General features: G+C 36.7%; 1 protein-coding gene across 1 annotated transcript in view; it reads left to right on the top strand.

Moving 5' to 3' along the window:
- Positions 1–13,597, top strand: part of lrrc75bb (leucine rich repeat containing 75Bb) — a 34,779-nt gene that overhangs the window by 2,674 nt on the left and 18,508 nt on the right. Inside the window, exons 2-5 of the mRNA XM_079600338.1 lie at positions 840–953; positions 1,459–2,103; positions 6,696–6,824; positions 11,102–11,214. Coding sequence (XP_079456464.1) covers positions 1,822–2,103; positions 6,696–6,824; positions 11,102–11,214 — 524 coding nt within the window. The 5' untranslated portion in view covers positions 840–953; positions 1,459–1,821. The remainder of the gene's footprint in view (positions 1–839; positions 954–1,458; positions 2,104–6,695; positions 6,825–11,101; positions 11,215–13,597) is intronic.

Genomic DNA, 13,597 nt, shown 5'->3' with positions numbered 1-13,597 from the left:
ATTATTCAAGTTGACAGATTGTGTTAAAGTTATCAAATGTTGAATGACCAGTAATTTTCCTTCTATTAAATTCGGATAGGCCTGGGGTATTACCTGTACACAGAATCTCTTAGAATACAATTAGGATATAAAAGGATGTTCTGTTGCTTCATCCTCTACAATTAAAGACCTTGGTGTTATATTAGACAGAACCTTGTCTTTCGATAATCATATTTCAAATGTTACAAAAACAGGCTTCTTTCACTTCAGAAACATCGCTAAGCTACGAAACATGTTATCTTTTTTTGATGCACAAATCTAGTTCATATATTCATGACCTCTAGATTACTTTAATGCACTACTATAGGTGGTGGTATCCTCACTATTACTCTAAACAAACTACCATACATTAGTCCAAAATGCAGCTGCTAGTGTTCTTAGGTCAAGGAATTTTGATCATATAACCCAAATTTGTATCTCTATGCTGGTTGTTAAGTTCCGTATACATTACAAAGTATTGCTACTGTATGTAACCAATCTTCTATATCGCCCTACAATCCATCATATCTGGACTGTTGGTAGTTTATCCAAGTCCACTAAAGGAGGGAGAGTGTTTTCACATTTGGATCCTATAACTCTGGCCTTCCTGATAATGTTCGGGGCTCAGACTCAATCTCTCAGTAAATCTAGATTAAAGACATCTCTTTAAGCATTCACATAATGCACCGCATAGCCTTGTACTCCAGTTATATCAGATTAAATGCATGTGATTATCTTTTGCTTGAAATGTTATGAACGGCAGCTACGCTACTTATTTTCCATTTGCTTTTCTTTTTTTTATCTCGGGATGTGCATCTCAGGGTAAATAGAGAGTACGCCTGCTCCAGTTTGGACCATGCCTCATATGAAGATTTCAGATCCGCCAATTGACGCCAACCCCTGCGAGGACTTCAGATGACGCCAACTCTGAATCAGTATGGACCACTGCCAAATTATCTATTGTCATCATTAGGGTCGCTTGTAATTATTGCTTTAATGAGATAATTGTTTCTGCCTAAATAAATAATTGATAACCTATTAGCTAACCTCATGATTTGTATAATCTTAGAACTGTACTGTACATTTTTGACATACGGACATTATTTGACACAGTCACCTCTTATTCTAAATTGTAAGAAACATGCATTTTTATGTAAAGCTCCTTGGAAATTATATGTAGGCTATTGTGAAAAGCACTATACAAATAAATGTGAATTTAATTTAATTATTACAGCTCTATATATATATATATATATATTAAACATTCTTGCATGTAAATATCATACAGGGGCCTAAATGGTACCCTACACAATTTTACGGTAGCCTACTTTTTGTAAATCACTGGAAATATTTATGTGAAATTGTTCTGATTCGTTTTTAGGTTGTATTGATGCTTATATTATTATATCATTTTTTAATAACACAATACGGTATATACAGTAGGCTACGTGCTGACAGGACAGAACGGGCTTCCCATCATCAACACATGTGGGAGTCGAGCGCTCTGATTGGACAGCGAGTGAGACATGGGCGTGGCGTGTGCTGAAGCCTGGAAGAACACAAACACCGCGGAGGTTCACAGGGGCAAGAGAAACGCGGGGAAAGTGACATTTTAATCTTTTCGTGCGATGAATATGCATTTTACTTGATGAATTTGATCCTACACGAGCAACTGAACTAGATGAAGTGCAATTATGAGCGTGCACTCCGTAAAAAGATCTTATAAGGTTTACTTTACGCATGCTTTATGAAACAACAGCGTTGAATTATTTGATACTTAGACAGAAATTGGAAAGTTGAAACATGGGATCCAAGTTGACCAGGCAAAGTAGTTTGGACAGCCAGGCGACGTTGGTTCGGAAGGATCGACAGCATCATGAACGGGATGTGGAGAAGACAAGTGGAGGAAGAGGAGAGTTTTTATTCAGTTCTCTGATGCTTAAGTCCGACAAGCTTCCCGGAATGCTGCGCAAATCCAGTCCCAGCCCTTACGTCCGGAGAGTGGCTTGGGTTCGGGAGATCCAAACCCTGCTGAAGGAGCAGAAGGGGGAACAAGCCATCGATGTGTTGAGACTGCTTAGAAAGGTACAAAACATCATTTATTAATAACCCACATTGTATTTTTTTTTTAGACAGAACTACAGGTTGTTGTTGTTGATGATGATGATGCTGTTGCAGCATGTCTTCACTAAGAAAAGAAAAATCACAAATGTGTTGTACTGTGTCTACATTCTGTATATATACTATATACTGCAATGATATATATATATATATATATATATATATATATATATATATATTAGGGCTGTCAAAAGATTAATCGTGATTAATCACATCCAAAATAAAAGTTTGTGTTTACATAATATATATGTGTATACTGTGTAGAATTATTATGTATAAATACACACACATTCATGTATATATTTAAGGAATAATTGCATTTATATACTGTATATACATTTATATAATTTATATTATATATAAATATTTTATATATAAATATAACCAATTTTTCTTAAATACATACATGATTGTGTGTGTTTTTATATATATAAATAATTATACACAGTACACACACATATATTATGTAAACACAAACTTTTATTTTGGATGCGATTAATCGCGATTAATCTTTTTACAGCCCTAATATATATATATTATATATATTATATATATAGTCTAGATCTAAAACTGTTTAGATACTAAAGTCTGCAATGAAACGTATGAGATTTCTATACACATTCAAATATTTATAATAAAATACAATAAAATGGGTACAATAAAATAATAATTAACTGCATTTGAAATAAAACAGTTAAAGTGACAAGCCTTACAAACAGTACTTTGGAAGTAGCATGGTACAGTATTGGTAATACCATGGTGCTTTGATATGTGCCAGGGTAATGAGTATCATAATACAGCATGATATTTACTGTACAATGTACTTCAAAGAACCTTTTACAAAATAGAAGGTATATTACGTTTTGTTAAATATATAATAAATGTACTGTATATTATAAATGGTACAGTATAAAGATCGCTGGATTATTAATTTGTTGTGGTATGTTTGATCATGATGGACAAACCAGCTTATAGGTGCTTTATTGTCCAGTCAGATTATTTACTGCAATTGTCAAAAAGGATGAGCTGGACTCCAGCAACTGGAGACAAGACTTTTAGGATGTCACAAATTTTTTAAGAGCAAATCCCACCTCTCCAAAGCTATTCACTGGATGTTTCCTGATCACGACTGAGAGGTTTGATAGCGGTTGAGCAGTTGAGGTCTTTGTGTAGTGCAGCTGATGATTGACAGGCTCCTCAGTGCTCCATAAGTCCATCATTTTATCCTGATAGCAAACCAGATCTGCGTAGACTAAGGCCAGTGTTCCAGCTTATGCTAATGAAAGCACCACAGTTCAAGCTTGAAGTGTTTATGAGAGAATCAGCACGTGTGTGGACTTCATGGAGGATTTTTGGTCCTTGCATTGTGTTTATTGATTATCTTGTCAAGAGGGTCCTCAAATCACAGGAACATCTCAATGCATGCGACCTGAAGATGAGGGCCCTCCAGTTGCACTCGCACTGGATAAAAGCGGCAGAGAAAAGCTTCTTTTGTCTTTTTTGTGCAACTTGAGTCTTTTTCTAATGATGTCTCGTCTCCTAGCTTGTTGAACATCTGGAAGGAGATTCTGAGCATCTGAATCAAAAGATAATTGGAACAGAATGAAACTATGGGAGATCTGATAACATGAAAACAGTAAAATAAAGCTGGGGATTGTCCGTCTCTGTGCTTGTCTGTGCAAAATTATGCTAAGGTTTCCAAGTGGATGCCAGGACGTTGCGATTTTGTTGCTAATGTGTTCTGAGTGGTTGCTACGGGGTTCGGTAAACCCTAGTCTCTAGATATGGCTTTTTTTTCATCCATTTGATATAAGGCACAATTTCAGGTATCAAATTTTGTTACCTGAAATACCTGTTTGTATGTTATACTTGCACTTTAACCTTTCTGTTATCCCATTATGACTCTGCTTTGCCATATTGTATGAGTCATTAATACTGAAGTATATTTTAATATCCCTATCATATATGTCTTATATAAAGATGTCAAATGGATATTAAATGAGTTAAAAAATCTTTAAAAAAAAATATGATCAATAAGGTATGACAACATGTTTTTACATTGCTTTAACAACTCATCAAAATAAGTTAAGCACTTTTCAACTTTTTTATAAGTTATATAAGATTCAACAATTTTTTTCAAGTCAGTTTAATGTTATTTAAGTTGAAATCACTTAAATATGCAAGTTGATTGTACTTAATAATTTAAGGCAGCAACTTTTAGGGGTTCTGTATAGAACCATTATGTTCTTGAATACATTTTAAAGAAATCTTTATGCCAAAAAGGTTCTTTATAAGGAGAAGTGTCGCAAATAAAAGTATTGCATAATACTTTCTTTGGTAACACTTTATTTTAAGGTGATGTAGTTACACTCTACATGGACTTACTATAGTAATAACAGTAAGTTATGCATAATTACAAGTAACTAACCCTAAACCAAACCCTAACTCTATAAGTACATGTAGTTAAAAGAAATTAAAAGAATTAAAAGAAAATGTATTAATTAAAACTAATTTGCACTTATTCTAAATAGAACCCATTCTTTTAAAAGTGTATAGAAATATTAATTACATAAGCACATACATAGCACTTAGTTTGTTCAAGTTGTTTTAGTCATTATTTTAATATCTGTGAAGATTTTCGATTTAGTCACGGGGGAAGTGAATTTTCAGTCCACAGTTTCATCCCCGTCTAGATATGGCACATTGTCACTTGGATGCCCAGCCAGTCGAAAACCTTTCCAAACATGGAGCCGTCTCACTCACGTCACCTGGAAGCTCTTAACACCCCGTTGAAGGAGAGAGAGAGGGGTCACATCAAGGCAAACCTTACTTTCTAAGACTATAGGTTGCTGAAAGAAATTAATTCCTGCGCATTGAAAAGCAGCTTTTCTGTTCAGGGAGAAATGGATTGGATGTTAATCAACTGAGGGTCAAAAGGATGGAGCAGAATGCTTTCTTTTGCCCCAGAGAGAGTGAGAGAGAAAAAGTGAGAGAGGAGGACAAAAACAACATCCCTTATCTCTGCTGTAGCTCTTCCTGTGCCCTAATGAGTGCAATTCATTTTCCGCTGTTGACTCTCATTGAGCAAAAGCAGAAAACAACTCCGCTTACATGCTCTACTGAGCACATGCAGTGGATGTCAATGCTACAAAGATTTTGTGGTTGCATAATAAAGTGTTGTCTCTTTGATTGCACTTTAATCTCCCTGATATGACTCGGCTTTGCCATAATGTTTGGGTCATTCCTATTGTAGTTTGTATGTCCCCATCATATAAGTCTAAAAACATTGGGAACTAAAACTATAGTTTTTGGTAATTAAAATAAAGCTGAAATAAAATATAAATATATGAAAAACTGAAACTTAAAAAAAGATACAAATTTCATAAGCACATAACAAAATTACTTAAAATTAAACTGAAAACTGGAAATGTAAAAATTAAAAGGTAATTCAAAATATGAATAAATACTATAATAGTATATAAATACTACTAAAATAACACTGATCACAATTAAATTAGCATAGGGATGAATTTTAAATAATTTCACTTGAATAATTTCAGTGGATTTTGGCTAACTTTAGCTTTTTATTTTTATTCATTCCTGGCGTTGTATTCATTTTCTTTACCAGTGCAAAGTTACAGCACAAAGAGTTTTTTCTGCGGAAATCCTACTAGACACTTTCATGGAAAAGCTTTCTTAAATTGTAATGCATTCATATTCATTTTCGAGGTTCCTGTGTTCAAAAAAGTACTGCAGAACAGAAATGAGCCGTGCTTATGCTTTATAGATGAAACATAGAGAGCTTGGAGGAGCTTCCAGATGGCAGGGAATCCCTGAGAAAAAGAAGTGCAATATACCAGCGTGAAACCCAAAGGGAGTTTCCACTTCCCTGGACTCAGCAGCTTTCCTCCGCCTGACAGTTTCTTCAACAATTTCAGTGGGATCTGTTTTTGAATCGACTCACAGGGTGGTGTAGTTGTTGCTTTGTGATGCTGGCATTTGCCTCTATGCATTAAATGTGTTTCACTTCTTATTCACTTCTATGTTTGCTTTGTCCCTTCTAGTTGCGCAGACCAGTGGATTACACAAGTAACCTAGTCCTCAGGGAATTTTTTCTTGATTCTCCCACCTCCTTTCCCTGTTGGTCGTATCAGACTTGCTTGCCTTCGCTGTTCAGTGGGGGAAAACACTTTAGCTGTCTACGATAAGCCCGGCTAATAAGCTGTCACTGTGTCTGCACACACTTTCTCTGCCTTACGTAAAGAAGCAGGACTTAAAGGTTAGCAGCGCTAGTCCAGCAATAAATCAACAAACAGTTCGGCTTCTATTTAGACTTTTCTTTCTTCCGAAGCACTAGAAGTAAACATGATGCAAAGATTACTTTATCTGCATGTCATTCAAAAAAGCCCCTCGTGTAATCTGGCGAATGGAGATTGGATGCGTAGGATGAAAGGATTAAGTTGTTGGATATCAAGGTTTATCAGTGACCTTTACTTGAATTTGTAATCCTGCATGCTTAACAATCTCTCGCTCTCTCTCTCGTTCTTTCTCGACAGGACCTGGGTCTTGAAGGAACATCTCTCAACGACATCCTCTACAAGAACGCTGCCTTCCTGAACCTAGTGGATCCAATTTCCCATGAGCTTTTGCTCAGTTTGGCCCGAGACATGCAGTGTCCAAAGAGGGTAAGCCACCAGCACTAATAAGCGAGGATGGTCGTACACACAAACTCATGAGGTGGCCAGTCGAAGCGTTTGACTCGATATCAGCCCACAGCTCCCAACATTAACTCTGGGTCCCGGCATGAGCTGGAGCAAAAACCTATGCACATGTTCATTACTCAGTCTCCAGATATGTAGAGCTTTTATTTTTATCTGTCGGTAAGAGGCTTGGCGGGCCGAGTCTACAGCCCATGCCGAATGATTTAGACCACGGTCAGCTGTCATCCCACGGCCGGGACTGGAGTCCGGGAGCTCGCTCTTCAGCCCTGTCCAAAATTAGTTTGCAAAGCGTGAGAAGTACAGAAAGATGGAAGTGACCTTTATTTTTCTCAAGAGAGCCATCAGTGATGTTTTCATTCCATGCTGAAGTTCCACAGTCCTGTTTGGACTTAATTGGACAGAAAGGCCAGCGAGAGGAGCACTTTCCAATAATAGATCCACTTGAAGGGGCACGGCTTGACTTTTCTGAATAACAAATAGAATCAACATTTGTCATATTTCCAACCTAAATATACCTTACCTCTGCTAACATTTTTGCAAAACTCCAAAAACTTACATATATATATAGGCTACTGTACAAGAGAAAAGCCAGTAAAACTCCAACAACATTTATTCATTTTCACACAAATTATGATTACAGAGGCAGATCACCACAGTCATGCTTTTCCCAATGAACTTGGGTAACATTTTTCTCATTTAAACAGAAGTGCAGAGAAAACTTTTTTGTCTGTCAGTGTGGATATCTGATAAAAACAAGTTTCTAACCAACATTTTGGGTAACCCACCGTCACTCACTGAATATTAATGTAAAAGGGCTCACTGACTAAACGGCCGGCTCTGGCATTGCTTTTCGATTCTCTGTCATCTATTGCAATGGCCCATTTTGACAGTAAATCAATGTGAAGCTCACATAAGTTAGAAGAGGAGCACATCACAAGCATAAACAATTGTAATAGACTTAATTAAGAGGCAACTCATTGAGCATCTTTACCCTGTCAGCTGGGTTGTGCGCTGTTCAGAATTTAGTTGAGAATCAAAATCCCAATTTCAAATTCCAATTCAATGCAAGGAAGTAAATAGTTGGAATTGAAATAAATACATGTAGCTGTGATTTTTTACCAGATATGCAAGACAAACATTGAATGTTGGATATAGATAGAGATAGATAGATAGATAGATAGATAGATAGATAGATAGATAGATAGATAGATAGATAGATAGATAGATAGATAGATAGATAGATAGATAGATAGATAGATAGATAGATAGATAAATTGATTTAATGTTATAAAACCCAAGTAAAACGTTTGTTTGCGCAAGCATTAGCTTTTACCTTCTAGCTTTGAGTTTGCCGAGGAAAACAAGTTTGAATCAGGTCTGAGCCGGACAGTGGGATTAGTGGGAGTATTTTAACATTGCAAAAAGAGTGTTCAGGCAGGATTTTGATCTCAGTTGGACTCTTAGCAGGCGCCTCAACAGGAGAAGCCTTGAAGAGCTAAGCATCTAAACCCAGAAAACGAGAGCGAGGGATTGAAGGGCTCTAAATTTCCTCCGCTTCTTTTCTTCCTCTCTGTCTTTATAAACATCAGTTTCCGGCTGACAGGTAGACAAAATCCCATCCTATTGAGCTTAGAAAAGCCACCATGCTCCTCAAAGAAGTGGATTCATGCCATTCAGATGTCATGGCTGAAATTCAAACCTGTTAGACTTTGTTATATAAACAGTGTTGATATAACGAATTCACTGGAGGCAAGCTGGTTGAAAACCCATATGCAACTTTAATTCCAAAATCAAACATAAAATAGAGGCTCAGAACAAGAACCTGGACAAACATTAAAGACTAGACAAAGACACAGGGCAAACATGAGGGCTTAAATACACAAGACTAATTGTGAACAATTAAACAATGAACCAATGACAACATGACACATCAGACAAGGGAACACATGGCAGGATCACATGACTAGAACAAGGGATCACATGACATACATGAAACAGGAACAAGGAACAAAACCCAAACCGTGACAGTTGGAGGGTAAAGAAAAGTAGAGAAATCGTATGTAGAGTCAGAAAGTTTTCAGAATTTTTTTCAAGGAAAAAACATTTAATTTTGGTAATCAAAGATGAGTTTTAAGGGATACAATTACTGGTAGTGACTACATGGGGACTTGTAGGTCAAAAAGGTTACTTTATATGGTCATTCTTTTATATAATCCAATATGTTGGAAGAAAAACATTGCCATACATCAATGGTACTAGGTTTAGCCTTATTAATTCGTGCTGTTGTTCATTCACAAGTCACTGTTTTTAGGAGGCTTTAAGCAATTGGCTGTTTTGTCTGAAAGCGTGACTTTCAGTATTATAGCTGCGTGCGGTCTGTCTCTACGAGTGGTCCGTCTCTGGCTTAATCTTCTCCGTGGGTAGCTTAGTGAGCTACGGTTTTAAAGTAGCTTCTGATTGTAAGACAGGTCAATGTGTGTCTCAGTACACCACCATCTAATGAAGTATTGATTCCCAGGAGTCAGCTGATCCTCGATCGCAGCAGTTATTCGTGATGGGAATCATGGGAAATATGGAAAGGCATTTTAATGATGTTTTGTTTGTGCGTAGCACATACATTTTGTTTTTCATTTGGCTGTCTTGCAATTGACAGTTTTTCATTAATTCGTGGCAGTTGTGTATTGAGCAATAGTGTCTTAATGTTCAGTCCCTGATTTAAAGTTCACGTAAATCCTTCCGACGATACAACTCCATCTGGAGTCAGTGGGAGATCAATAAAAATAGTTCGATAATTGCTGTCACTCACTTCTACCAGCAGCCAACTTAATATGCAATAGAGATTCGACAAATGTCTTTGTTTTGACTTAATAGCCATCAGAAGGCCACCAAGATGTACATGTTTAGTTTGTGTCGTTTCTTAGCTAGCCGACTCCAGTCTTTTGTGTTTTCCTGACTCGCCTGCGTTGTTGTGCTGTAGCGCTGATTAGATTTGCTCAGCTCTGCTCCGGCCAATCCGTTTAAAGAGAGAGAGGCGAGCCAAAGCCTGTTTTGATGTAATGGCTGCAGGCATTGTTGTGCAAAGGACTTGAGATCATTTTACACCAACCTCTCACCCAGCAGGTCAAAATGGCATGAATAAATAAGACCTTTTAAATGAACTCTCATCTTTATCTTAAGCTACATGTTTAGAAAGAGTACTGCTCTTGACAAAAATTAATATGATATACATTTTTTGCGGTGGACATTAGAAATTATATTTTGCATTAAGAAATCGAACCCTATTTTTAGGACCGTTAAGATTTGTTTTACAATATGACATTTCTTTAATGATAACTAAGCCTATTTTCCCCCAAAATTTGAATTAATGTGGCCAGAGATTTTTTTGTTATTCCTTTTCTCATTAGATTCTTTTTAAAATTAAAGAGAGTGCAATACTATTTTACAAATTGCGAACACCACAAAATATCTTTCAAAAGTTTGGGGTCAGTACGTTTTTTTATTTATTTTTTTTATAAAGAAATTAATACTTTTCTCAGTTAGGATGCATTAAATTGTTAAAGTGACAGTAAAGACATGTATAATATTACAAATGATTTAAATTCTAAAATAATTATGTTCTTTTGAAGTTTCTATCAATGAATCCTGAAAAAAAATATCACTGTGTCTACAAAAAAATATTAAGCAGCACAACAGTTTTCAATAATAATGATAAGAAACGTGTATGTTTTTTTAAGCAACAAATCAGAATATTAGAATGATTTCTGACTGATCATGTGACTGAAGACTGGAGTAATGATGCTGAAAATACAGCTTTGCATCGCATAAATAAATTACATTTTAAAATATGTTGAAATAGGAAACATTTATTATAAATGATAATAATATTTCACAATATTACTGTTTGTATGGTATTTTTGATCAAATAAATGCAGCCTTGGTGAGCATAAGAGACTTCTTTCAAAAACATTAATAAATCTTACCGACCCCAAACTTATGATTCGTAATGATCGTTATTATTAATAATGGTAAAATGTCTAAAAAGCAATGGCCTCTTGTGTGAAACTTCTTAAACTAAATCATCACTCACAGATTAACTTGAATGTTTACTTCTGTTTAACCCTTTTAATAGCACTAGACATGGTAAACATCCAAGTTGCTTTGGATTACACTGTCAGTGACAGCCCTCCTATCTCCCAGAATAGCTCTTCATCACCCTCTTCTTCTCATCCTGGCTTTTGCAGGAGTCTGATGCTCTGAAGTCCACTGAGAAGATCTGCAGGCAGCTGATCTATCACCTGACCCCTCACTCCAAGTGGAGCAGACAGAGCGTGCCCAGGAGGAAGTCTCAAGCCTGGTAAGAGTCTTGCGTCCGTCCATCTGCCCCTTATTAGGATACACCTCCACAGTCAGCACAAAGACTGACATCAGAGCTTAGAAAAATCTGCACTGACAGATTGAAATACAAACAAGTGGAAGAAAACAAGATTAGCCATTCCTGACGTCGGCATAAGATGCTTAAACAGGGGTATGAAAGAGCACAAAGAGTTTAATTGGGTTAATATTGAGCGACTTCAATTACTTAAAGCAGCAGTTCACCGACAGTTCAACAATGGAAATTCTGTTGCCATTTACTCAACCTCACCATCAAAAAATTTATGACTTTCTTTTTTCTGCGGAATTTAAAATACGCCCAATGGAAAGACGTAAATTTCGCAAAGACTTCCATATATAAACACCTCATACGAGCAATTGCCAAGTATAAGGGGCTTTCCTTGCCATCAATGCTTGAATAACATGCCTACGTCTCCTTCCATTAAAAATAATGGCTAGTGCGGGCGCTGGGATATACTTAAACCTACCAACTTCCGTTGCCATGATTTTTGGAATGACTTATCGCGAGAGGGAAAAATTCTGGTTTAGTCGCATAACATCGGTTAATGGAAACGCCGTCATTTCGCAATAGTTTTTTATCGACATTTAGAACATTTCGCAAAAGTTTTGTGCAAATCTGTAATGGAAACGCGGCTAGTGCCTCAGTGTTTAAAATTAAAGTCAGTTAGGTCTAATGTTGTTTGAACATTATACATTCTTCAAAGTATCTACTTTTGAGTCTAATTAAATTTTGTGTGTGTGTGTCCTGCTGAAGATTGAAAGTCATACAGGTTAGGATGGTGAGGGTGAGCAAATTATAAGAAATGTTTCCACATCCTCTTAAACTACTATACTAAAGTTTTGTGTGAGGATCAGACCAAAATGTATATCTTATTTGCACTTGTGCCATTGCTCCTCACATTGCTCGTAACCAAACTGTGCCCAGTTTGAATATGTGGAAATGTGCTTTTACATTTATGCATTTGGCAGATGCTTTTTATCAATGGCAGTGTGTTGTGTATTCAAAGGATCCTTTTTTTTTATTTATTATTATTATATTTTAAATAATTTAAATATGAATTATATTAATGCAAAGCTGAATTTTCAGCATCATTACTCCAGTCTTCAGTGTCACATGATCCTTCATAAATCATTCTAATATGCTGATTTGCTGCTCAAGAAACATTGAGAAAAATGAAAAATTATTATCCGTGTTGAAAACATTTGTGCTGCTTAATATTTTTGTGGAAATCGTGTTGCATGTTTTTTTTTAGGATTCTTTGGTAAATAGAAGGTCCAAACAACATTTATTTTAAATGAAAATCGTTTGTAACGTTAAATGCCTTTACGATGACTTTTCAGTGATATTATTAATTTCTTTAAAAAAACAAACAAAAAAACATCTTACTGACCCCAAAATCTTAAACGGCAGTGTACGTGTTCCCTGGGGGTCCAACCAACAACTTTGGTGTTGCTGGCACTGTGATCTACCAATTGAGTTGCAAAAACTACTGCAGTTTTTATCCACTGATCCTGACACTTTCCATCATGTAAGAGTGCAGATGTTGTTGCCCTAGAGGCACCTGTCACTTCAGAATCAGGTGATGCTAGACACTTTTTTATTGCTACGACTCTCTGTATCATCCCTTGTGACTGGCGTTTTGCCTCTGTGTCAAATACGGACAGGTGAAACTTAGATGAATGTTTCTCTCAGATGAGTTCCTCTGTCAGATATCAGCAAACAGCATACGAAACACAGGGAACGTCTTTCCCTCTGGGCGTTGGGCAGGTATGGTGAGAAAGTCGTTATGAAAGGGAAACTCTTTTTAATGATATCCATGTTCTCTCCCCATCCCAGAGCAATTAACCCAGTTTGCGAGATTTCAACAGCTGCAATTTAGTTCCTCTGCTCCTTGTTTTATCACCAACTCATCTCTAAACAAGCTCGAACAAGCCATCATCTCCAACGCTCACGTAATTCGTGAACCTCTGCTCTTTCAATCTCTGTTATAAAAGCCTAATCTGCAGAAATGCCTCCTCCGTTTGTCTTGTCACACACTCGGAGGTGATCGTGGGGGAAAAGATTGAATGTTTTAGCGAAACGAGACGCCCGTCAGAGTGTGAAGATATTGTCAGGCCGACCGTTGTTCTATTTAAAGGGAACAAGAGGAGAGGAAAGATGCTGTGGTGCCGATTCTCTCGGCTTCTAAAGACGTCCCATCTCTCTTTCCTCTTTCTAATATTCTTTAGGAGAGATTTCAGGCTCCTTTACACCACATTGATTTTTTTTTCTGTGTCTCCTAGAAAAGCTTTAAAGAGTGAGGTTAGGTGGCCGGAGGGGAAAACCTGAAAGATAAAGAGTATCA

This window comes from Phoxinus phoxinus (genome assembly GCF_949152265.1).
Source record: "Phoxinus phoxinus genome assembly, chromosome: 23".
Classification (NCBI taxonomy): Eukaryota; Metazoa; Chordata; class Actinopteri; order Cypriniformes; family Leuciscidae; genus Phoxinus; species Phoxinus phoxinus.
Note: the sequence above shows the minus strand (reverse complement) of the source record. Positions and strands in the feature narration are given on the sequence as shown.